The 27203-nt window shown below is 41.8% G+C and overlaps 1 protein-coding gene across 1 annotated transcript in view; it reads left to right on the top strand.

Annotated features, from left to right (window-relative positions):
* Window positions 1-23826, top strand: part of EFL1 (elongation factor like GTPase 1) — a 424348-nt gene extending 400522 nt beyond the window's left edge. The window contains exon 20 of the mRNA XM_068275325.1: window positions 23540-23826. Within this exon, the coding sequence (XP_068131426.1) occupies window positions 23540-23728 (189 nt within the window). The 3' untranslated portion in view covers window positions 23729-23826. The remainder of the gene's footprint in view (window positions 1-23539) is intronic.
* Window positions 23827-27203: the final 3377 nt, after the last annotated feature.

The following is a 27203-nucleotide window of genomic DNA, read 5'->3' as shown; positions in this document are numbered from 1 at the left end:
AAGGTCATACTGGGATCTGGTCTGATGTTATGAACCATAGCGTTAGACAGTCCAGGACTAGACATAGCACTAGGCTAGTCCAGGAACTCACCTATTTTGCACTGTATGTTCGGAATAAATTCTAATGACCATTGGTTTTGAAAGGCCAAACCGATAATGTGATCTTAGCTAAATACCATATATACGGTACTTGAAAATAAAATTAAAAGAAAAGCGTAAAATATCATTAAAAATGAAACCTCACTTTATACTCGGGTCATAATGGATACATATCCGGATCATCAGGGGGCTCTGTATTGCTGATATTGTGGTGAAACCCCTCCCACAGTGTGATGTCAGCACCTTGTTACTGACATCACACTGTGGGAGCCTTGTTGCATTGTGGGAAAACAGCTGTTTCCAACTGCCAAAAAAGCAGCATCTCCTTTTACAAACATCACCTGCCAGCAGAAAAGATGTCACCATCTGATACATTTCAGAATGTAAATCAGGGAGAGGAAAGATTGTACAGTGGGCAAACAGTGACTAAATAATTTATAAATAATTATTGTGAAAAGTAAGCACTTGTCGTGTTATTTTTACTGCAGTTTCTCTTTAAGGGAGATTAAGGTCCCTGGCGTTCAATTTCCCCAAGATTTCTGTGCAAAAAGTGATAAAATTCATTTTTATAACTTTTTTTCCCTGCAACTTGCCAAAATGTGTCAAGCAAGGGTCTAGTATACAGTTTAGGAGAGTATTGATGTCTATGCACGTTTATACTGTTTACAGCATGTTTTGTATGGACTGATAATCTGTCAATACCGCTAGGGAGGTTTTAAGGGGGTGAGTGGCTGTATTAGTTTTATGTTTTGAGGGAGAATCAGGCAGAGAGAAGCTGCAGAAGTTGTAATGGGTAACAGAGGGACAATAGGGTTGTAAGCAGCTGCAAGACTTGGGGGTGGACAATAAGGTTGCCGTACATAACAGGGTACATACAGTCATGATAGAATTAGGGGAGCATAACAGCAGGACTAGGACAGGAGGCAATTCGGAATGTAATGATCTCGTCACATATTTGGGTGCATTATGGTTATTTTAGAGAGGCGTGATGGTGACAGAACGTAATAGTGACACGTTAAGGTTACATAATGGTGGCACACATTTTTGTACCCATGGTTTATACTTGATACAAGCAGTTTTCCAGGTCCGGGGGTCAAACTAAGTATCCTGGTTTACACTTGAATCACTTTATACAGTATTTGAATGCATCACTTCTGCCACCATTTTTTTGGCAGAAAAAAGTTAAATTAAAATTTGCATTATACTACTATGATATTTATGAAAATGGTATAATGCAAGAATGTTTCAGAACGGGTGAAACAGATAACTCAGAAGGAAGCTTTGTGTGAACTGGGGGTAACATGCCTTTTTGTTTTTACCCAATGACAATTTAAAGAGAAACTCCAACCAAGAATTGAACTTTATCCCAATCAGTAGCTGATACCCCCTTTTACATGAGAAAAAGAATGATTTTCACAAACAGACCATCAGGGGGCGCTGTGTGACTGATTTTGTGCTGAAACCACTCCCACTAGAGGCTCTGAATACCACGGTACTCCTGGCAAACTGCCACAATGTAACAATGTTCACAGACAGGAAATGGCTGTTTAGAGCTGTCTAACAGCCAGAATAGCTAGAAACAGCTACATAACATGCCCACAGTAACAATGTCACCATGTAATACATGTCAGAATGTGAATCTGGGAGAGGAAAGATTTTACAATGAGCAAACACTGACTAAATCATTTATACATAATTATGGTAAAAATGAAGCACTTTTTTTTATTACATTATTTTCAGTGGAGTTCCTCTTTAAGGAGAGACTGCCAGACCGTTATTATAAACGGCAGGTGTGCTACTGACACTGATTTCACTGATGTTTTTTGAAGAAATGTTATTGCTGCACTGAGTAGATGGTGCATAAGAATTATCCTCTAGTTAGCAGACTACATTCTGTCACTGCCCAGTCCTCCTCAGACACAAAGGCTGCTCACAGTTGGTGTATGACAGCAGGCTTCATGTCACACTTCACCTATCCGCACTTCCCCTACCACTGTCACGCTTTGAAAAATCCAAGGAGCGGCAAGAAAAGGGCCTGTATTGGAAGACTTTAAGGCATATGCCTTGTACAAGTTTGCATTTCAATTGGAAGGAATTTCCATGTGGAAATGATTAACTATATGAAAGTGTGAAGACGTCGCTGGCAGGGCTGTGCACTGCTATTACTGAAACCTGAGCTCTTTTAAACAGGAAAAATATACCATATTTCTAAGTAGGCTTTATTTTTCTATGGATGTTCAGGGAAACATAAGGGCATATGTTATTCTGAGTGTAAGGGCATATGTTATTCTGTGCTGAAACTAATTTCTTTGTATTTATTGATATGAGTGGGAATCACCTTGCTTCTTTCTTGACTTAACTAAAAGGAATTATCCATGAACAAGGGTTCTACAGGGACAGTTTTCCATGCAGATCTGTGTCATGGAAAGGGAAGGAGATGGGGAGGGGTCAGATAAATGGAACCAATGTTTTGACAATATGGAGCCCGCTAACAACAAGAATAGGCTGACCTCACAGATAACAGCTGTTTCAGGTATGGGTGACGCCTGGTCACAGCAGAGATGGTACTGATTTTTGGTGGGTGGGGCATCTCTGCAGAGCACTCTGCATTGACTGAGCCAACGGAGGTTGCTAACTCGTCATGTACGCAAAAAACTCTGGTAAGATCCCAGGCAGGTGAGCAGGAGATCCAGACATACACACCGCTCCAGTACCTAGAGGTCTGTAAGATAACCACAGGTCCTATCTGCTTCTCTGAGAGGCGAAGATCCTTCAGTATACAGACTTGTGGCTATTGGTGTTTGGAATTGAGTCTGGCATTACTCTTATATGGCTTGTGATTTAAAGAGTCCAGTATCGACTGCCTCCTTTCTGCCCCACTCTGAAGACGCCGAATGATGCCCATTATACCGGTATCTGTATGAGTGTGGAATGGGAGTTTGTGTGAGTGACAGTCTGTGTACTCAGAGCGCTCTGTACAGGAATTTAATTGGTTTTATGGTATACACACCTAATTTGAATAAAAATGGCCTTTTGAAATATGCAGTACTATTGAGTGATGGCACTTTTCCTTAATTAGCTGGTTATTGTGCATTGGTTGTGATGTCACTCCCACCCTCCCAAGGCGGTCTGTAGATGTGCTAAAGCATGATTGAGATTATTACAGTGTATTTACATAATTAGCTGTGCAGTACCACCACACCTGATCCCACACCTGCCTGGGCATCCTGAGACTTCCTTTGTAACCACTCAATTTTGACTTGGCACTGGAATAATGCTACTTCAAACAGGTTGGTGCTATTGTTCCTGGCATCCTTCCTACAAGATAATCTGACTGTTCTTTATGCGACCAGTACAACCGGCTATCTTCTCTTTCAAAGTTGAGGTTTTACAAGTTACCCAGGCAGCCCATACTTCTGCTCCCTGACAATCCAAATTTAGAGACTTGTTCCTCAAGTGCTGACCCCCCTTTTTTCCTTTTTCTGCAGCCATATATATTTATGTAATCACTGCAAAGATCAGATACCCATATATAATTAAGTCAATTTTTCAGTCTTTTTATTGGTGGTGGTGGTGGGTTGCATCTGTGTGAGTGGTACTTAGATAAGAGCATTCATCAATCAGAATTGGATGAATTGGATATTAGATTGTGTGTACTTTTAGAGTACCTGTGAGCTAAAGAAACCCATCTTTCAGGGGCAAGAAGGCTACATCTGAGAAGCATTACCGACCATAAGTCACCACTTCCTGTGATGTCCCCGCAGTTCCCTTACTTCCCTCCCATTAATGTCTGACATGTAAGGGAAGAGCCTGCCATGTAGGCTGTTCCAACACTTTCCACGTGTTTCGTCAGACAGGTGGGTGGGCAGTGGCGACATCAAAGTAGAGGAGATCACCAATCCTGGTTACAGGTCTTAGATGCATTAGCACTTCTGTGGCTATAAGAATACACCTGGAACAAAGATGGATTTGGTCAGGTATGCATTTTTTTTATATAAACATTGCCCCTACATTGGTCTTATAGGCTTTCAGTAAACAAAGTATTTTTACGTCTACCCTATAGCCCCCTGTGTTTATGATTCTTGAAAATGTCAACTATATAAGATGATTTAATAATTACACAGTGTGTGTTTCCTGTGAGCTACATCTACAGTGTGACCATTAACGTACACTTGCCTTTGTTCCTCCTTCACACAGCCAGTCATGTCACCATCCTTTATCAGCAGACTGCAGCTGAGTCTTTCACTAGAGTCTTGTATTAGCAGCCAAAGAGAGCATCAACTCAGTGATTGTATTGTAAAATTCTTCTGTATTTCAGAAGAGAAGGAAATCAAGTCTTTTAATGTGTCAATATAATCAGGGAGCGGATGTCCAGATAGTGTGCAGCGTTGCGTTTTTAACCCCCTTCATCTGTCAGACAAAACACACTGTGATAATTCCACTATATACTCTCTTCTTTTTATGTTTTAAAACCAGATGGACAGAAAATCTGGATTAAAGTGGATAGGGTTATAAAAACAAAACAAAGAGAATGTATAGGGAACATAAAAGGACTTTGCTTTACCAAAAATGCAATTCTCAAATAATTATTTCCAAAGGAGCTGCCTCGCTCTTTGTGTTACAGCTGATAAAAGACAAGCATTGAAATGTACTAATTCCAAGCGTGTGTCTCCAAAGGTGCATACAAACCAGAAATCCCCTCCCCCAATTCAGCATTGAGAACACACAATTATTTTCATGTCCTGCTCTAGTATCAGCCAATGCAGAATGCCTTTGTCAAGAAACCTTTAATTGCTTCAAAAATAACGGCCCCCGATAATTACACAATTCTAAAATGAAGCGTGCTTTCATCAAGTGACAAACAGCTACTGAAGGGAGCTGTGCTATCCTACAAAAAAGGCTCAAGGATATCTCAGAATTAAAGTGTAACTCCAGTCATATATAAGTATATATAGTGTTTATCTGTAGTAGTCCCTATACTTGTATTAGAGATGCCCGTTGCAATCAATGTAAAGCAGTAATATTTCTGACACTGCTGCATTGCTCTGCCAATGGCTATGACTGCTGTTCACTTAACTGACTCATGAAATACTGGACAACAAATGCAGCATTTCCTGTCAGTGCTCCACCCACTTCAGACAGCAAGGGAGATGAAGAGAAAGACAGTTTGCGTTGACCAGACAAAACAATTTACTCTGTTCATCTGTGTCAATCAAGACAAAACTGCCTTAACTGTCACTTTGGCAAGTAGTACTTTACCATTTGTACTTTTTTTTTTTTTTTTTTGAATGATTATAGTGACACTACTAAAAATAAAAAAATGGCAGTTCAAACAACACAGAAAGGTAAAATGAAAGCTTAAGTGAGGAATATATAGAATGGATCAGGTCATTCAAGAGCGGGGATCGGCAGGCTTAGGTAAATTATCGATAAATGTGGATAGTAGTCGATTGGCATCTACATAAGAAACAATGGATGCAGCTATGTAGTAGCCGGTTGCTACAACTAGTGGTTATTCGGGCACCAGGATAAGTGTTAGGAATTAGGAGGGGGAGGTTAGTGTTCGGCACTAGGAGGAATGGTTAGTGTTAGACATTAGATGAGTGGCTTAGTGTTAGATACTAGGAGTATGGGCACCCATGGGTACTTGGCAGCATTTAGGTTGTTAAAGCAATCCAGTATGGACAACAGTTTGAGTGGTCTCACCACCACTCAGTTGATACACGGCGCAATCCCTGATGCTCCTACTCCTCTCCAATGCCAGAGCTCTGCCTCTCACGCGGTGCACAGGGCCAGGATGTGTACTTGAGGCTAGCATCTTTGCACGGAAATAGCTTGCAAATTCACCCAGTCTATTTTTAGCACCCGGCGGGGATCAGAAGGGGCTCAAGTGACATCACAGGCCGTGCTGTCCTTAGTTCTACCCAGCTACATGTTTCACCCTATCACAGGGTTTCATCAGGGTGTGGCCATATGACAATGGGAAGAGATTGATTCAAACTACACAGATTCAATTTGTACTCTTATCTCCTTAAACTTACAAAGCCAAACTTACTTCATGCTGTATATATTATTATAAATGGTCATGAGACTCTCAGACCTTCCTGCCAAGGAACCCCATTTCCCACCAATACACTTCTGCTTAGGTTCATAATCTGATGTCCACACAGACAGACATACCTGTCCTTAAAGTGGACTGAAACCCAGCATTTCTTCTTTGCTCTAAAAGATTATTTACAGCATATTATATACTACCACCATTTTTTTTTACTACAACCGCATTCAACTAGTTAAACACAGGACTTACAAGCTCCCTGCTGGGAAAGCTGGATGCATCTGAACTGGAGATAATGTTATCTTGTGTTTACATTCCTCGCTTGATACAATTAAGTAAACACTTCTCTGACACTGCAGACTCTCCTGAACACAGACACTCAGAAAGCATTTCTGCTTACATTACAAGATGAATAAACCAGTTATGAATAAAATGCAAAGTCAGCTCTCAGAGCAAAAAAAAAAGTGTACTTTGGGAACTTGTAATTTCTAAATGAATAATAATACTTATGCACAAAAGCAAATATGATAACCGCTTGGCATATAAAAAGTAGGAAAAAATGTTTTTATTGAATATTGTGTCAGGGTTTTATACCGCTCTAATGGCAGAGCATCAACATTGGGCTTCTAGAAGCTAATATTATCATATGGGAGTCTTTATTCTTCTAATCGTGTTGGGGTTGGGGTGGGGATGGGGGTGTGTGTGGAGACTGAAGGCCTATAAAACTTGGTCTAATAAGGCATATTTTTTTTCAGTATGAGCTCTGGTTGAAGTCAGAAAGCGAGCTGAACTCCAAACTGTCTACAACAGTCCTTAAGGCAGGCAGAAGTTTACTTTTAGAAGGTGAAGATTAGGTATCAGCAGAAGGGTCTCTGTGGGAGTAGATTAGCATTAGGGTAAGTTAAAAATGGAGGAAAATACAAGGGAGGGAGTCGGGGAGGTTAAAGGTAAAGTGAAAATAGGAAAAATGCCTAAAATGTCAAGGAAAATCGCATAGCAGTCTTAAAATGAACCAATTCCTTACTCTGTAGATAATTCTGTATCCAAATATACACACATTGTTGACTTCCTTTTTACAGAGAGCCTTTAGTGGATTCATATATATTAACCCACTGCTGTATTCTGAAACAGAAGGGTTTACCAAAACATGCTCTGTAAAGTCAGCTAAAAACTGGGTTGAAATTCACTCAAATCCTGTACAGATCTGCCCCATGGAGAGAGTAGGGACAACTATGTGCAAGTAGCATACTCCTGAAATTCCTGTGGAAACAATAGAGGTCAGGTGGGGATCTGTCCAGTCTGCTTTCCTTGAGAACCATGGGACACAGTACAAACTTTAGGTTCGAAACAATCAGGAAAAATTATTTTGGCCAGAAAAGGGCCAAAGCATTTTTCAAGCAGCTGAATGCTTGTTGCAGATGTGTGAATCGCTAGAGCCAACATATCTGATTATCAGCCAAGTAAATGATATTTGGGATGTGATAGCAATATAGCAGTCTCCATATACCCATACTATGGCTTCCCTTTATTATTTATTTATTTATCTATTGTATTTATAAAGCGCCAACATATTACGCAGCTCTGGACATTAGTTTAGGTTACAGACAATATTTAGGGGTGACATACAGCAAAATGACAATACAGGAATACAAGAAAGACCAGATCATGCAGCACAGTATGAGTACAAGGTAATGCTTAGTCACTGGAGGGGAGCATGGAGAATAGGCAAGTTAGGTTCCCTCAGATGCATAGCATGGGGTCACAGTAATGGAGGTGCATGATCAGGTAAGACACAAAATGTAATCCTGTTTTAATAGAGACCAGTTTTACAATGGTGTTGCCTGATCAGCTGAAATATTTTACTAAGGAACAAAGATACTTCATTCTTACAGCTCAAAGCAAGACCAGTTTAATACACCTTATATGGCAGGATGTACTGTACAACATGCTTTGAAATATACTGATAATGCTTAAGGCCCTGTTTACACTGGCATTAAAGATGGTCCAAAACAGACCAAATACTAACAGATGTCAATGGATTGCTCCATTAGAATGGATCCGGTGGGCCTGTTCCGATGAACAGACCACAAGTTTGGGGTTGGAGCAATTATTCCAGATTGACTGATGCATCGCATTGACCGCATGGAACTGACTGTCACAGATCAGTTTTTCATCCATGCAGCATGAACCGGGCCTAACCCTTTAGCTAGGAAATAATAGGCACATCAGTTAAATTGGTCTTTCACAGCTTTTAACATTTGTAGATTTGTAGTTCAGTTTGGAGAAAACCACCTTATTAAATAAGACCTCTCTGTTCTACAACACACCAACAATTTCTAGCTATTCTAATTGTACTTCCAGTCAGCTGGATAGCGTACTGGTAAGGCTGTTGGCTTTGACGTGGCATTTGAGCCTTTGACCGGGGTTCGAATCCCGGTAAGCCATCATGTAAAACAGTAAGGAGGCCAATCTTCCTAATGAATCGGGTTGGCCGTGGAGAACGCCCTAAGTGGCTGCAGCCCTATCATGTTTGTATGTGTCTATGGTCTCCAAAATTGTCATAGTCTGTTTTGTGCTGTGGACTTTGCTGCCGCTATATAAATAAATAAAAGTTGTGACAGTTTTAGCCGACACCACACCCTTGGGAATTAACTCACTGGATGTAGTGACCCCCAAATTATAGTGGGCTACAATGTGCCTCTGGGACAATTAGGGCCTCCCCCTGGCCATTGCCAGGTACTCTCAGGACATGCTATTCCTATTATCTCGGAAGGTTACTTAATACTGAGTACCTCGCCAACATATTTTAAAATCCTTAAAAACTTTATTAATAAAACCAGTTGTGCACTCATGTATCCAGAGTAAAAATAGTGCTCAGAGTTTTTTTTGCACCTATGGGCCCTTGACTGGCTACCTCTTCCTCTGGGCCCTTGACTAGCTACCTGAGTAAACCACCAAAGCCAATACTGCCAGTGCAGTCCTACTTCAGATTTTATCTTTCATAAATAATAATATGTCTTAGAAAGAAAAAAAAAAGATTGCAATTGCTGAGCAGTAACTATAAAATCTACATGAATGGTGGCCTCATTGAACTACATAATTCTTGTGTATTAAAATATTTTTTGTAGGTAGGCAGTTTGTCCTTTCACTTGGGTGTTGTCCGTGTACTCTCATCATTACACTTAGCTTCCTCATAAGTAACCTAATACCTGTGTGTATCAGTGTTTTCCACAGACCACCCAGTACCGCCTGGGTTGTTAGGTTTGTGCAGTTGAGCACTGAGGACAGACAAAGGCTCATTGTGGTTGTGCCCAGTGCACAGACACAGTCAGACAGGCCTGTGATTACAAATGGTTAAAGATGGTGGTGGTGTCTGGGGAATGTTTGCAGTAGTAGACATGGGCTGCTGCATTACCTATGCTTGTGCTATATCATGTATCAGCAGCAGATGAAATGTGACAGATTTCCCATTGGAAGAGCCTGGTGTTTTTACTCAGCAGAAAAAAAAGATTTGGATGGATGTTTACTTACTGCTAAGATTCACTCCATCTGTCCTGCACTTAATGGTACCTGTCTGTCCACCAGAGACTTGGGGGCTCCTTGCCAACTTCCTAATTTGGCTCTGGGTAATTTGTCATTTTATGCTTTATATCTCAGCCTTGTGTTTGAACACACAGATAAGCCTGGAAAGCTTTCCTCATTAATCAATCCCACTTTAAAAAGGGAGCCACGTTGATTGCTCATTTAGCTTTTTTCTTTGGTAATTTGCCATTTGTGCTGGTTCTTGTGAGAGCTGGTATTTATAAATGTAGAATGGGATTAATGGCTGTGATTTAGCTGGGGATTTTTGCTCAGGGAGGTATGTACACAGGATGGCACTTGGGCAGAAACCTATACTTTTCAGCTGTCAGATACAGCAGCTGTATTTTATGTAGCCAAAGAGCCTAAATGTATAATTACATAATGTATGTTCAGTATGTGTGCAGTGTAACCACATAGAACATACTGTGGAAGTGTAGAACATACTAATCCGGCAACATTAGATCACTTCAATTTTCTTTCAGCATTATAATAACACTCGTTGCATGTTAAGATGGATGGGCAGGTTAATAATGTAAAAACACGCTTCCGTTATATGCTACAGAGGAATTCAATGATACCATACTCACGTACATTTATGTCCTGTATCTGTGTAGTGCTTATATATTTGCATCAATTTACAGATTACATCCAACCACTCAAATCACTGGCACCCTTTACTAGAATTACTACAGTAATGGTTCTGTGTTTTTTATAAACAGTACTGTAAATTATTTATTGAGACAGTTGCTCAGAGAAAATTAACACAGTTCTTCATTCGACTACCAGTCGAAGCCTGATTGGTTACTCTGCATAGCACTAACCTCCCTCTCTATGACTAACACTAACCATACCACTCCATGCCCAACACTAACTTTCCTCTCCATGCTCAACTCTACCCTCCTACTCCATGCCTTACACTAACCCTCCCACTCCATACCTAACATTAACCCTACCACTCCATGCCCAACACTAACCTCCCTCTTCATCCCTAATACTAACCTCCCTCTCCATGCCCAACACTAACCCTACCACTCCATGCCCAACACTAACCTCCCTCTCCATAGCCAACACTATCCTGCCTCTCCATACCTAACACTATCCTCTTCATGCCCAACACTAGCCTCCCACTCCATACCTAACCCTACCACTCCATGCCCAGTCATGTAAGTCAATGGCGATGCAGATATTTTTTAAAAAATTGCGTAGAGATGCACATGCACGACAGCAAGTTTTGCCAATACACTTGGTTGCAATGCGCATTTCTGCCATAGGAATGAGCGCTAGAGAGCCTCATTGTCCAAGCACTTTTCAAAACACTGGAAAGCTGTGGCGATCAGGGTGCTCTTGGTGTGAAACAGTGCAAGATTTTTACTGATTTCCATTAGAGTCTAAGAGTCAATATCTACAAAAACATATTGTCTGTCATTTTGACAGATGACCGTTCATTCTCTGTGAAATCGGTGTAACCGTTAAAGACTGCAGATGAACAGCAATGATCATTATTTTGAAAGACAATGTGCATCACATTGCTAATAAACGATTAAATGATGTTTTTGTGTCCCGTCATTTCCGTTGCGCCTGTTACAATTTTGAAAGACAGATTTGAGAACGATCATTCTTCGACAGAGTTCCCCGATCTCATCTTTCCGCTTGTGTTGGGCGAACATCTAGATGTTCGGGTTCGGGCCGAACAGGCCGAACATGGCCGCGATGTTCGGGTGTTCGACCCGAACTCCGAACATAATGGAAGTCAATGGGGACCCGAACTTTTGTGCTTTGTAAAGCCTCCTTACATGCTACATACCCCAAATTTACAGGGTATGTGCACCTTGGGAGTGGGTACAAGAGGGGAAAAAATTTAGCAAAAAGAGCTTATAGTTTTTGAGAAAATCGATTTTAAAGTTTCAAAGGGAAAACTGTCTTTTAAATGCGGAAAATGTCTGTTTTCTTTGCACAGGTAACATGCTTTTTGTCGGCATGCAGTCATAAATGTAATACATATAATAGGTTCCAGGAAAAGGGACCGGTAACGCTAACCCAGCAGCAGCACACGTGATGGAACAGGAGGAGGGTGGCGCAGGAGGAGAAGGCCACGCTTTGAGACACAACAACCCAGGCCTTGCATGAGGACAAGAAGCGTGCGGATAGCAATTTGCATTTTGTCGCCATGCAGTCATAAATGTAATACAGATGAGAGGTTCAATAACCAGGGACCGGAAACGCTAACCCATCACAGATGTTCATTGTTCATGTTACTTGGTTGGGGTCCGGGAGTGTTGCGTAGTCGTTTCCAATCCAGGATTGATTCATTTTAATTTGAGTCAGACGGTCTGCATTTTCTGTGGAGAGGCGGATACGCCGCCGATCTGTGACGATGCCTCTGGCAGCACTGAAACAGCGTTCCGACATAACGCTGGCTGCCGGGCAAGCCAGCACCTCTATTGCGTACATTGCCAGTTTGTGCCAGGTGTCTAGCTTCGATACCCAATAGTTGAAGGGTGCAGATGGATTGTTCAACATAGCTACGCCATCTGACATGTAGTCCTTGACCATCTTCTCCAGGCGATCGGTGTTGGAGGTGGATCTGCACGCTTGCTGTTCTGTGTGCTGCTGCATGGGTGTCAGAAAATTTTCCCACTCCAAGGACACTGCCGATACCATTCCCTTTTGGGCACTAGCTGCGGCTTGTGTTTTTTGCTGCCCTCCTGGTCGTCCTGGGTTTGCGGAAGTCAGTCTGTCGGCGTACAACTGGCTAGAGGAGGGGGAGGATGTCAATCTCCTCTCTAAAGTCTCCACAAGGGCCTGCTGGTATTCTTCCATTTTGACCTGTCTGGCTCTTTCTTCAAGCAGTTTTGGAACATTGTGTTTGTACCGTGGATCCAGAAGGGTATAAACCCAGTAATTGGTGTTGTCCAGAATGCGCACAATGCGTGGGTCGCGTTCAATGCAGTCCTAGGCCGAAGAGGTCATAGCCTAGGGTCACAAAAACCTGTTTATTTGGGCTATTTCAATGGTAGTGATGGTGGCGTACATAAATCTCAGCCATGGCCGTTAGCAACGTCTGAATCTCACGAAATGTCTCATGCAGGTAGAAGACATATTGTTAGACTTGGATTCCAAAGATGGGGTCCCTACATCTCTGCAAAACAGAGTTACAGGGGTCCAAAATTGGTAAAATCCCCCATAGGCTTTCATTGGGCCTCCTATTTACCGTTCCAAAATCTCACACCATTTCAAAAGGCAATGGCTCAGCAGTGGCAAAACTCACCAGTCATGATCCCCCTAAGGGTCCCTACAATGCTAGAAAATTTGGTACTGCTGAGCCATTGCCCTTTGAAAAGATGTGAGATTTTGGAAAGTGAAATAGGGAGGCAATGAAATCCTATGGGGGATTTTACCAATTTTGGACCCCTGTAACTCTGGTTTGCAGAGATGTAGGGACCCCATCTTTGGAATCCAAGTCTAACAATATGTCTTCTACCTGCATGAGACATTTCGTGAGATTCAGACGTTGCTAACGGCCATTGCTGCGATTTATGTACGCCACCATCACTACCATTGAAATAGCCCAAATAAACAGGTTTTTGTGACCCTAGGCTATGACCTCTTCGGCCTAGGGGCCCGAAACTCACCAGTCATGTTCCCCCTAAGGGTCCCTACAATGCTAGAAAATTTGGTACTGCTGAGCCATTGCCCTTTGAAAAGATGTGAGATTTTGGAAAGTGAAATAGGCAGGCAATGAAATCCTATGGGGGATTTTACCAATTTTGGACCCCTGTAACTCTGGTTTGCAGAGATGTAGGGACCCCATCTTTGGAATCCAAGTCTAACAATATGTCTTCTACCTGCATGAGACATTTCGTGAGATTCAGACGTTGCTAACGGCCATTGCTGCGATTTATGTATGCCACCATCACTACCATTGAAATAGCCCAAATAAACAGGTTTTTGTGACCCTAGGCTATGACCTCTTCGGCCTAGGGGCCCGAAACTCACCAGTCATGTTCCCCCTAAGGGTCCCTACAATGCTAGAAAATTTGGTACTGCTGAGCCATTGCCCTTTGAAAAGATGTGAGATTTTGGAAAGTGAAATAGGGAGGCAATGAAATCCTATGGGGGATTTTACCAATTTTGGACCCCTGTAACTCTGGTTTGCAGAGATGTAGGGACCCCATCTTTGGAATCCAAGTCTAACAATATGTCTTCTACCTGCATGAGACATTTCGTGAGATTCAGACGTTGCTAACGGCCATTGCTGCGATTTATGTACGCCACCATCACTACCATTGAAATAGCCCAAATAAACAGGTTTTTGTGACCCTAGGCTATGACCTCTTCGGCCTAGGGGCCCGAAACTCACCAGTCATGTTCCCCCTAAGGGTCCCTACAATGCTAGAAAATTTGGTACTGCTGAGCCATTGCCCTTTGAAAAGATGTGAGATTTTGGAAAGTGAAATAGGGAGGCAATGAAATCCTATGGGGGATTTTACCAATTTTGGACCCCTGTAACTCTGGTTTGCAGAGATGTAGGGACCCCATCTTTGGAATCCAAGTCTAACAATATGTCTTCTACCTGCATGAGACATTTCGTGAGATTCAGACGTTGCTAACGGCCATTGCTGCGATTTATGTACGCCACCATCACTACCATTGAAATAGCCCAAATAAACAGGTTTTTGTGACCCTAGGCTATGACCTCTTCGGCCTAGGGGCCCGAAACTCACCAGTCATGTTCCCCCTAAGGGTCCCTACAATGCTAGAAAATTTGGTACTGCTGAGCCATTGCCCTTTGAAAAGATGTGAGATTTTGGAAAGTGAAATAGGGAGGCAATGAAATCCTATGGGTGATTTTACCAAATTTGGAGCCCTGTAACTCTGGTTTGCAGAGATGTAGGGAACCCATCTTTGGAGCCCAAGTCTAACAATATGTCTTCTACCTGCATGAGACATTTCGTGAGATTCAGACGTTGCTAACGGCCATTGCTGCGATTTATGTACGTCAGACTCGCCACCATTGAAATTGCCCAAATAAACAGGTTTTGTGACCCTAGGCTATGACCTCTTCGGCCTAGGACTGCATTGAACGCGACCCACGCATTGTGCGCATTCTGGACAACACCAATTACTGGGTTTATACCCTTCTGGATCCACGGTACAAACACAATGTTCCAAAACTGCTTGAAGAAAGAGCCAGACAGGTCAAAATGGAAGAATACCAGCAGGCCCTTGTGGAGACTTTAGAGAGGAGATTGACATCCTCCCCCTCCTCTAGCCAGTTGTACACCGACAGACTGACTTCCGCAAACCCAGGACGACCAGGAGGGCAGCAAACAACACAAGCCGCAGCTAGTGCCCAAAAGGGAATGGTATCGGCAGTGTCCTTGGAGTGGGAAAATTTTCTGACACCCATGCAGCAGCACACAGAACAGCAAGCGTGCAGATCCACCTCCAACACCGATCGCCTGGAGAAGATGGTCAAGGACTACATGTCAGATGGCGTAGCTGTGTTGAACAATCCATCTGCACCCTTCAACTATTGGGTATCGAAGCTAGACACCTGGCACAAACTGGCAATGTATGCAATAGAGGTGCTGGCTTGCCCGGCAGCCAGCGTTATGTCGGAACGCTGTTTCAGTGCTGCCGGAGGCATCGTCACAGATCGGCGGCGTATCCGCCTCTCCACAGAAAATGCAGACCGTCTGACTCAAATTAAAATGAATCAATCCTGGATTGGAAACGACTACGCAACACTCCCGGACCCCAACCAAGTAACATGAACAATAAACATCTGTGATGGGTTAGCGTTTCCGGTCCCTGGTTATTGAACCTCTCATCTGTATTACATTTATGACTGCATGGCGACAAAATGCAAATTGCTATCCGCACGCTTCTTGTCCTCATGCAAGGCCTGGGTTGTTGTGTCTCAAAGCGTGGCCTTCTCCTCCTGCGCCACCCTCCTCCTGTTCCATCACGTGTGCTGCTGCTGGGTTAGCGTTACCGGTCCCTTTTCCTGGAATCTCTTATATGTATTACATTTATGACTGCATGCCGACAAAAAGCATGTTACCTGTGCAAAGAAAACAGACATTTCCCGCATTTAAAAGACAGTTTTCCCTTTGAAACTTTAAAATCGATTTTCTCAAAAACTATAAGCTCTTTTTGCTAAAAAAATTTTTTTCCTCTTATACCCACTCTCAAGGTGCACATACCCTGTAAATTTGGGGTATGTAGCATGTAAGGAGGCTTTACAAAGCACAAAAGTTCGGGTCCCTATTGACTTCCATTATGTTCGGAGTTCGGCCATGTTCGGCCCGAACCCGAACATCTAGATGTTCGCCCAACACTACACGTGACCCGTTCGGCCAATCACAGCGCTAGCCGAACGTTCGGGTAACGTTCGGCCATGCGCTCTTAGTTCGGCCATATGGCCGAACAGTTTGGCCGAACACCATCAGGTGTTCGGCCGAACCCGAACATCACCCGAACAGGGTGATGTTCTGCAGAACCCGAACAGTGGTGAACACTGTTCGCCCAACACTACTTTCCGCATGTACTTAGCTTTTAAAGTGTGGTTATTTATTGACTTTGACTTCATCAAGTTGCATCTAAAAGTGAAATAGTTCAGAGTGATAGGTAGTTATCTGGGCAGCAGGCATACATGGGACATAGGGTTTGAAAAGGCGGGATTAGGCTTGTTTTCACCATCTGTTACATTACTGACATGTTTGAAAGGACATTATTGAAGATACAAAGACCAACATAGGCTTCAAGCAGAAACAGGAATTTACAGGAAATGTAAGCTCCACCAGAGTATAGAGTAATGTCCATGAATAAAAATATCTGTATAGCACTGCATGCTGTGTGGATCCTATATTAGAGACTTCCTAACAAACTGGCCCTCCTGGGCTGAGACTTGAAAGTACACCTGCGCCCCTGAGAAACCTGCACAGGTTTGTGGTTATGCAATATAATGCGCACCATGCAGTGTTGGGAAGATTAGATGGCTCAAGTATGGCCTGTTCTGTGATCAAAGAGTCCATCTCCTGCCTGTGTCACAAATAAAATACAGCATGAGAACAGTCTATAATAAAAACCGCAGAGGTTGTTCTGTATGCTTCCCATACTACATAGAGCCATTCTGCAGGACACCGTAACGTCACAGAGTGTCTAGCATAATAAATGTCACTGCAGTCCTTTTCTGATTCCACAGTCTTGTTTCTTCTGATTCGACAGTCTTGTTTCTTTTTACCAAGGTATTTAGATACATCGAGAAAATTATCTTAGCGCCTTCTATGTTATTTTCTGTGAAGTCCTCAGTGAAATTTTGTTTTCATTCTTGCACTCAGTCTTGCTGTTGTGTCACTGTTCATGTTTTACAGACTGCACCTGATTATTCACATTATACTCTGGAAAGCGTTATATTTTGCTTTATCCCTGAATTGAGTTCTAGCAAAGTGAAGTAAAGGTATAGCTATGTTGTCAGGGATGAGACATCGCTCACAGCCCTCTCCTGTACCTTTCTGCACCCCCTGGGTCCCTTACAATCTGGTATTCAATTCGACTGGGCTTCTCATCGAATATGGAGAAGACGGAGGAGGCAGTCGTCCTTGTTTTTTGACACCCCATTCCTCTTAGTTGCAACCATTTTCCCTTCCAGTACACACCCCCTTACCGCTTATCAGCCACCCATCCTCATCCTACTCCTGTCATAGCCGGCCTTGCACATGCGCAGAAAATAATTTCACTGGTGAAAGCATTGTCCTGAAAGCTATTCCTAGGGTTGTGGCCATTTTAAACATGGAGAAACCAGTTTTTGAATGCCGACAGCAAGAATGAGTCACGTGTTTTAAGCACAGTTCAGATGTGCTTTCAGTGTATATTACTGTATATTGAATTTGATGTAATTTCGGATGTTTATGATGCTGGTACATTCCCCTGTGCCATTGTGAAGGTTTATTTTAGATTCAGTGTTTAATGAATGTGCAGTCTTTTGTGAGAAAGGGTTGAATTGGCTTCATGGGTACATCTAGGTTGTGGCACACAGGCTTTACCTGCAGGTGATGACCAATCGATAACACGATTGGGGACACACGTGTAACCATAAGCAGCACCGGCTGCAACACTGAACGAAGCATTTTTAGATGAAGCTCTAGACTGTGGGATTGAGGCATAGGTTAGGATCAGAATAATCATTGAGAATTTTTTCTGCATATGATGGAAGAAGAAGCAGTTGGCAATTACCAGTAAATAACAATAATTTGTTTAAAGAGACTCTGAAGCGAGAATAAATCTCGCTTCAGAGCTCATAGTTAGCAGGGGCATGTGTGCCCCTGCTAAAACGCCGCTATCGCGCGGCTAAACGGGGGGTCCCTTCACCCCCCGAAATCCCCTCCGTGCAGCCGGGGATCTCTTCTGGATTGAGGCAGGGCTAACCGCCGCAGCCCTGCCCCACGTGCGTCTGTCAGCGCGTATCTCCGCCTCTCCCCCGCCCCTCTCAGTCTTCCTTCGCTGGGAGAGGCGGAGATGCGCCGCTGAAAGACGCGACTGGAGGCAGGGCTGCAGCTGTTAGCCCTGCCTCTAGGAGCAGCAAAATCTACGACCAATTTGGTCGTTGATTTTGCAGGGGGTGGGGGGGGGTTGGGGGTGAAGGGACCCCCGTTTAGCCGCGGGATAGCGGCGTTTTAGCTAACTATGAGCTTTGAAGCGAGAATTATCGCTTCAGTGTCTCTTTAAACTATTGTGCCTTGATGAGTAACAGTTCCAACACTTCACTGGCATTTATTTACTGTTACTGAGTATTCCTTCTCAGAAGACCTAAGGGTTTAATCTACACAGCTTGGAAAGAGCAATTAGGGCCCATTCACACTTGCGTTTTTAAATGCCGGCAATTTTTGCCGGCGTATTGCAGGAGTGATTCTTCTGCGATTTCACGTGGAAAAATCACTGAACACTGCAGCGATTTTGCCGTGTTCGCGTTTAGTGCTTCTATAGCACTGAACCGCGATCGCCGGGAAATCGCCTGAAAATGGTGCAGGTGAAGTGTTTGTGTTTAGCGTTTTTGGGCGATTTGCGGCGATTAGCGCATATCGCCCAAGTAAGAACGGGCCCATAAGGTTTCATTACACTAGCGATTTTAAAAAGCGCTAATGTTTGAATGTTTTGCCGAAATCGCGGCAAAACGTTCTAGTGTAAATGGGCCCTTAAAGGACCACTATTGCGAAAAAAGTAGACAGTTAAAATGTTACAGAACCAACAGGTTTTGGGCCAGTCCATCTCCTCATGGGGGATTCTCAAGGTTTTCTTTGTTTTCAACAGTATTTCCTGAACAGCAGTTGCAAAGTCTAACTGACAAAATAGAGTACAAGTGAGTAGATGAGGCTGGCTGGTACTTTACTATTTTGGCAATTAAACTACTGTTCAGGAAATGCTGTTGAAAACAAAGAAAACCCTGTGAATCCCCCATGAGGAAATGGATTGGCCTAAAACATGTTGGTTCTGTCAGATTTTAACTGCTTACTTTTTTCGTAATAGTGGTCTTTTAAAGGGATCCCGAGGTGAGAGGGAAATGGAGGCTGCCACATTTATCTCCTTGTAAACAATGCCAGTTGCCTGGCATCCTGCTGGTCTTTTGGCATAAGCCGTGTCAAGAGTCAAAACCATGGAACATGCATATGGCTAATCCAGTAAGACCTGAGTCAGCTGAGTCAGAGTAACTGATCTGCTGCATGCTTGTTCAGGGTCTATGGCTAAAAGTATTAGAGACACAGGATCAGATGGACTGCCAGGCAACTGGTATTGTTTAAAAAAATACATATGGTAGCCTCCATATTTCTCTTACCTCAGGTTCCCTTTAAGGTTCCCTTTAAGGTGCCATTCAGAAAGGACTCCTTTGCCCAGACACTTCAATGTACATTGAGCAGACTGCCTTTGATGATGCAGCTACATAAAGAGAATCCCTTCAAACAGAGCTCCATATTTGTCAGTAGAGGGCACAGGAGCATGAAGTCCATGCCCAGAAGGATGGTGGCAGAGAGGGGAGGGAAGATGCACACTACTTGCTCACTAGTTCTACCTACCTCACAACGGCATTCATCTTTTCTGCTGGTATTAGAGCAGCACTCTGAAGCTGGCAGAGACTATTGTTAAATGTATGGGATAAGCAGTCCTTTAAATTGTAAGCTTGTGTCTTGGAATTCTTAACATTTTATTCATCACATAATTATCAATACTGTATTTTGTATCAATTCTGTATATTGGTGTATCCACTGTCTGTATTATTGGGTACCCCGTCTTTATTTCTTTCTTTGTACAGTGCCATGGAATATGTTGGCGCTTTATAAATCAATACTAATAATTATGCTATACTACTAATAATAATTATTATACTTATTGATTTTACATTTTGCTGTAGATTTCCCTGCAAAAAGCAAGACTGCCCAAAAATTGCACACTTTATAAGTCTTCTGCAGCGTGTAGAAAAAAAATTAAAGTGTGCTCAATTTAAAGCTGAAACGTAATTTTTTAAATGAAACCACATTTGTCAGTTAACATGCAGGAGACTGATATCGGCAAACCATACAGCCCTTAATGGTTTATTATTCTGGTTAGGGCACTTGGAGTCCTCATACATGACCCATCATTTATAGGGAAGACCTCTAATTACCAGGCTGATTTATTTTTATTCCAACTGGCGTCATCATGTGCTGAGCGTCATTTTTTTCCTGTTAGAAATAATATTTTGCATGCATGCAGCTGTGTGAAAATGTCCCTTCATTAGTCACGTTTTACAAATACTGGGATGAAAGCGCTGAGGAAGCCGTAGAAGCTGCATTAATGTGTAACTAAAATGTATCATCTTCTTACACTTTATATTAGGTCCAGTGTTTATTATCATCTGTCACCAGCCATAGTCATTATCTACATGGTGTTTAAATTTGCTTCTCAAGTTAATCCTTGGCTTTGGTGTGTGATGTTAGTTTTTTAATTTGCAGCCAAGCAGGGGCCCACTTCTCCGAAAATGATATTTAATTTTGTAAATGCTGACTTTTCTGGTATCTCTTGGCGATTCCATTCACAATCCAGGCCTGAAAAACTGCTGTGGTTATTCTGAGGGCTCGTCACTGTCCTTGGTGGATTTCTCCATTTGTCAAGCATTATGTGTAGTTAAGGCTCGTACACACTTGCAACTATTCCACCCAACTATTATCTAAACTTGGTCTGTTGGATGATAGCTGGGCGTGTGTACGCTGGCAAAAGACAAGACGTCCAACTGATAACAGGAGGATCAACCTGCCCAACTATCATGCAGGTAGGCCACGTGGGTACAAGTAGTTTGGGCAGCTTGTTGTTTTTGAATGGAGACTTGTTGGTGCGCATCCAGTATTTAAATGAGTTGGTGGTTTAGTTGATCGGTGCGTGTGTACGTACTTGTCATGTAAACAACAAGTGATGCAGTTTATGTTGTGTGGTTGATTTTGCATTAAGTTGCACATGTGTACGACCTTTTAGAAGAGTAGTACTAGCCCAAACTAGGGGAAATACCTAATGCCCCAAGGCAGATAGAAACAGCAGTAAGATAGTGTGTGTACACCCATCCAATGTTGATTAGCCAGTTTTAACACTTCCATGTAGCATGAAGACCGAGAGATTATGAACAAATTGTGTAGGTAAGATCTTATGCTACATGGAAACTGTAAACTTGGCTAATCAAATTTGGACCCCAACATGCACTACTGGAATCCTTAGGAGATAAAACAAACCATTGGTGACTAGACTCAACCTACAGCTCAACTACACTTTGGATTGACTAATCTGTAAAAACTTTGTGTGCTTTTACAAATTCTGTGCACAATATAAATGGATACGATAATCATTGCTACAGAAATCAAATATTCGATGAATGTTATCAAAGTAATATAGGCAAATAAATTTGAAAGAGGTAAAGTAACTGGAGTACAATTTTGTTTTTTCTTTTATCCTTTTGTAGTGTTTCTGTTACTTTCCCAATTGTTTCTCTTTTCTCCTCAGCCATTCAATTTTTTTTCTATCTAACTTTCCTTTTTTCCCCTCATGTTGGCATTTATGTTTCTCTGTACCGGTGTTTCTCAACATTTGTATTGTTTATGCCCTTTTTTGAAAGATGTTGTTTGCTAAGTACTCTGATTGTAGTTGACATCATCTCAAGTACCAATTGACTAATATATCTGTTAGAAGTACTCTATAGTTGTATATATGGTAAATGTTCTTCAGAGCTTCCTTTATGCTTTTCACAACAAAAACAAAGAAGCCCTTTATTTAATTAATTTCTTTTTTTTTTATGTTTAAAAATCCCCCCCAGCCCCCAATGTGTTTATGAATGATTGCTATTTGCTACAGCAGCAATCATTCACTTTTGAATGGGTGCGTATACAAGCATTGATGTGCATCGACCAGTTAAACTAAAATACCATAATGATCTGACTGTGACAAGTTAAAGTACTCCTTGAGTCCAAAGTAAGTAACCCCTGGGTACACATACTGTGTGCTGATGACCTAAGCTCTATACAGTCCCTATTGTGCTCATATTAACTATTATACCCCTTGCAGACTGTGTCGCACCGCAGTACAAGGGCCATGCAAGTCTATGAAGACTTGCACACTTCATGTGATGTGACACTGTACTCTGGAAGTATTAATATTAGTGCAATGCAGACTCAATATCTGCAGCGTGTTACCACGTGAACTGTGGTTACAGCATGTATTATTCAGTAATTAAAACCATTAAGCAATGCAGTAAGTGTGCACCACGGGAGTGTAGCACACATGCGTGGACCGACGGAGATCCCACTGCCATACTTCCCGCCCAACAGGAAATATGTTGCCACACAGTGGTGCAGGCCTAATTTCATCAATGCTGCACCATGGCGCAGGGTTATATCAAGCCTATTATCTACAATGCGAGGTGGCGGATGCGCCGACATCTTCTGTAGTGCTGTACATAGTACAAAACAAACAATAGTGTGGAGAATAGATACGTGAGTAGTTCAACACATTGTACAATCATGGCAAGGAGCAGCACAAGTGCAAATAAATACAATTAATGTACAGTATAACTTGGGACATTACCAATAAAGGTACATTTGATAAAATACAACAGAAACAGGAAACACTAGTAGTGAGTTCTCTGCCCAGGCGACCTTACACTCTAGAGGATGCTAAATTACTGCTTAAATCCATTATGTTCTTTCATCTGTTACAAAATTAAGTAAAAATACTAATATAACATTAATTATAAATGTAAAATATATTAAAAAAGCGTATTTATAGCATAATATACATTGATTGCATAATGCTAGTGCAACAACAAGATGGCAGCAAAACACAGAGAAGCAGTACTTGAGCTGAATACTGCATGACTTTTTGTCAGCCATAGATGGCTCAGTCCTGAGCAGTACTCGGGCTGAAAATTGTATATGGCCTTTAATCCGGCCACTCTAATGCTCTTCGTGGTTAATCATTCTAACATAGGACTGTAAGTCAAAAAAATAAACTAATGCTCAGAATAAATGCTAAGGAGGTAAAAACCTTACATTTACCATTTCTGGTTTCTGTAAAGTTACAGCCCATTTTTGGAGTTGAGTGGAATTTACACACTGCAGCCATCCTGGTATTTTAATTTCATTGAGTTGCCTCCGATTGTATTGTGCAAGTATTAAACCTGATATTATTCTGATATGTACAAAAGTCTGTAAACACAGTATGTTCTGTCAAACTGCACAGTTAGACATGGCTATTTTCCCCTAACTATCAAAATATATTTTGCAGGTCATTCCCAGCGACCCCTTCTGGGTACCGACCACCGAAGAGGAATACCTACACTTTGGAGAGAAAGCGGACTCTGAAAACCAAGCCAGGAAATACATGAATTCAGTGAGGAAACGCAAAGGTCTCTATGTGGAAGAGAAGATTGTAGAGCATGCCGAAAAACAGAGAACTTTAAGCAAGAACAAATAGGAGTTTTCAGATCCTTAAATTGTTTGCAAAATTATTATTGCAGACTGTGTTATGTTGTAGAGGCATATGGATTTTAATAAATGTAACTGATGAAACAATTGGCTCCTGGCGATCCATTTCACTAAATAGCGCTTGTGTGAATATGCTGTGTAGGCTGGTTTTAGCTGCTTTGGCAGGATATTTCTAAAAGCTTCATAAGACCAAAGCATTCTCAACTTGTACATTGGTGTTGTGTTGTATTCATAGCATTCACCTGTCCATCAAAGTACTGTGCACTGCATCGTGGTAATGATGATATGTTCTGCTCTCAGTAATGTTGCCATATCTCAACACCAACATCCACTGATAAGCCAAAACATTAAAACCACCTGCATAATATTACACTCAATAACAACAACATCAGAACATGTAATGTGATTTTCTCCCATAGGACCCAAAGCGGATTCACTTGTCTCAGATAAGTACATAGTTGCGGTCTGTCATGTGTTACAAGGGAAATAGTTATGTGATCATAAGTGAAAGACTGAACAGGTGGCTTTTCAGTTTTGATTTCATTGCCTCCAGAGTTAGAGCTGACTTGATTGGGTATGGCAAGGCATTCCAAAGGGTAGGAGTAGCATGACAGAAGGCTCTGGTTTCAAAAGTTTTGAGTTGGACACTGGCGGTGGTCAAGTCATTAGATCCTGATGATCTGAGGTTGTGGGTGGTGTGACGCAGTTGCAACAAATACTTCAGGTATCCAGGGCCTGCACCACGCAGATATTTGGATGTTAGTGTGCCAGCTTTTAAGAGGATTCTCCATTTTATGGGGTAGCCGGTGATGTGAACAAAGGATTGCTGTTATGTGGCAATGGTGGGGTTGGCTTGCTAGCAACCTTGCTGAAGCATTCTGTACTGGCTGCAAGCAGTGCAGATCTTTGTTTAAAATACTGCATAGAAGAGGGAATTGCAATAGTCCTGCTGTGATGTGATGAAGGTATTAACTAGGGTTGGAAGATCCTCTGAAGGTATCAGGTGCTTCATTTTTTCAGTGTTCCTTAGGTAAAAAAAGGAATGTTTCACAACAGCTGAAATTACAGTCCTGAAGTTTAATTCTCCATCACTCAGTACACCCAAGCTGTTGGCACGGTGTCAGAGCTAATTATGTCTGAGTTCCCTACTCTAAATGCTTATCTCCCTGACAAAAACTAAAGTTTTGTCAGCATTTAGTTTCAGCCATTGTCAGTCATCCAATTTTGAATCTCAGCTAAGCATATGTTTATTTTTGGAATGGGGTCTACCACAATGAGATTGAAAGATAAATATAGCTGAGTGTCATCAGCATTGCAGTGGTATGTCAGACCGTGTTTTTAGAGGATTAATAGCAAAGTGTAGTATCTAGCCCTGGTGCACACCATATTTTAGTGGTACAGGGTTGGACCGGAAAGAGACCAAGGATAGCATTTGTATTCTGCCAGCCAATAAGGAGAAGAATCTTTGGGGAACTAAACCATCAATGACACAGTACTCTTGCAGCCTGTTAAGCAAGATTTCATGATCAACCGTATCAAAAGCCACTTAGAGATCAAGCAGTGTCAGGATTGAAACTTTGCCTCTATCTCTGGCCATTGCAGATCTAGATGAGGACTGTTTCGCAGTTGTGGTGCTTCTTAAAGCAAGATAGTAGAGAGTCAAAGACGTTATTCCTTGAGAGCTGGGCTTTGAGTTGGAGATAACAGCATTTTCAATAACGTTCCCCAGAAAGGGGATATTAGAGACAGGTTTGTAGATGCTGAAAATATCCAGATCTAAGGATGGTTTCTTGAGTAGTGGTCTGATGTTGGCTTCTTTTTTAGGCAGGTAGGAAACAGTTTACTATTTTGTGAAATGCTGGCCTAAACAGAATAGGACATTTCAACATGAACTGTGTTGGGTCCAGGTTGAAGGTAGTCTGGCAGAAGTTAAAAAGGCTAATTGAGAAAAGTCACTTGACAGTCAGCCTACTGGGCCAATCAAAAAGCAGGAATTTCATCTTTTGAAGCCACTGTACCCGATGGGGATTAGGGTCGGTTCAGTGGAGCACTTGTTAAGTTTAATAAAGCACTCGTTAAACTATAGGAGCATAGCGTAATTTAGCAGCGCACGCTATGCCTGTATAGCATGCGCTGGGGATTATTACCATACGCTGCTGTCATTAAGCTGTGCTACTGTAGCAGCGCAGCTTAGTGAATCAACCTCATTGTCTTCAGTAATTACCTTGAAGTAAGACCATGTTTTTGTATCTATCCATTGTAAGGTTTTACATAGGTTTTTGTTGCTGTAGATTTAATAATAATAATCCTAACATTTGTATAGCGCTTTTCTCCTGTTGGACTCAAAGTGCTCAAGAGCTGCAGCCACTAAGGATGCGCTCAAGGGGCTGCGCTGCAGTGTTAGGAAGTCTTGCTCAAAGACTTCCTACTGAATAGGTACTGCCTCTAGCCTGGAATTAAACCCTGGTCTCCCATGTCAAAGACAGAGCCCTTAACCAGCACACTATCCAGCCACTCTAATGGCAGACTATATAGTTGAGACTTTGTGAAGAACAGGGCAAATCTCTGTCGTAGCCCCTTTTCAGGATGCGATGTTGCGTTTCTGGCAAGATGGGTTGCATAGGGACTATTTGCTTATTCAGCAGTGATGCGTTGCCGGAGACCTCATATGCTCATTCCAACCTGAATAATACATAATGCATATACCTTCTGTTTTAAGAATTTCTGTTTTGCATAGCCTTTTTATGTAAGGAGGCTTTTTGGTCCTTTTTAGCCCCTTACATTTTCTATGAGTTCTGGTTCACCATGAGCAGGCTGGGCAATTTGTAACTCTGTGTTAAATGAGGTGTATGATATCTATAACAATTTATGATAATTACATTTGTATCCACTCTTTATGGCATCCCTAAATAGTTTTGTACTAAGGAATTCAAATAACTTAATAACTTCAACAGATTTACAAACTATTTTAAAAAAAACACTTTTTGGTCAATAGAGACTCGGTAACGGACCATTTCATACTATGGTATGCATGTAAAGCAATATATGAGTAGGGTTTTCAGAAAACATCAAAATAAGTGACTATGACTATTATGACTACTTGATCAGTTTAAAATCTTAAAAACTTAAAAAGACCATACAGATGAAAATAGAGAACTCAAAAGACTGAGACTGAAGCTTCAGAAAGCCCTCATTAGTAAGTATGAGAAATCCTTGAGGCACTTAACATCTACATGGGAACAAAGCTGAAGCATTACTAGATAGAATTTTAAAGATCAGACAGGTAAAAACTAGGATTCCTTTTATGTTTCATGAAAAAGGGAAAATAGTAACTGACCAAGCTCTGAAAATAACCTTAAACACAACACCAAAACATTATCTGGTTAAATCACTTTTATTGGTTATGAAAGGATAAAAGTATGTACAATAAACAAACAATGGATTCCGTAATGGGCTATACATGC

This window comes from Hyperolius riggenbachi, chromosome 3 (genome assembly GCF_040937935.1).
Source record: "Hyperolius riggenbachi isolate aHypRig1 chromosome 3, aHypRig1.pri, whole genome shotgun sequence".
Taxonomy (NCBI): Eukaryota; Metazoa; Chordata; class Amphibia; order Anura; family Hyperoliidae; genus Hyperolius; species Hyperolius riggenbachi.
The sequence above is the reverse complement of the archived record's forward strand: the minus strand, read 5'-3'. Positions and strand labels throughout refer to the sequence as shown.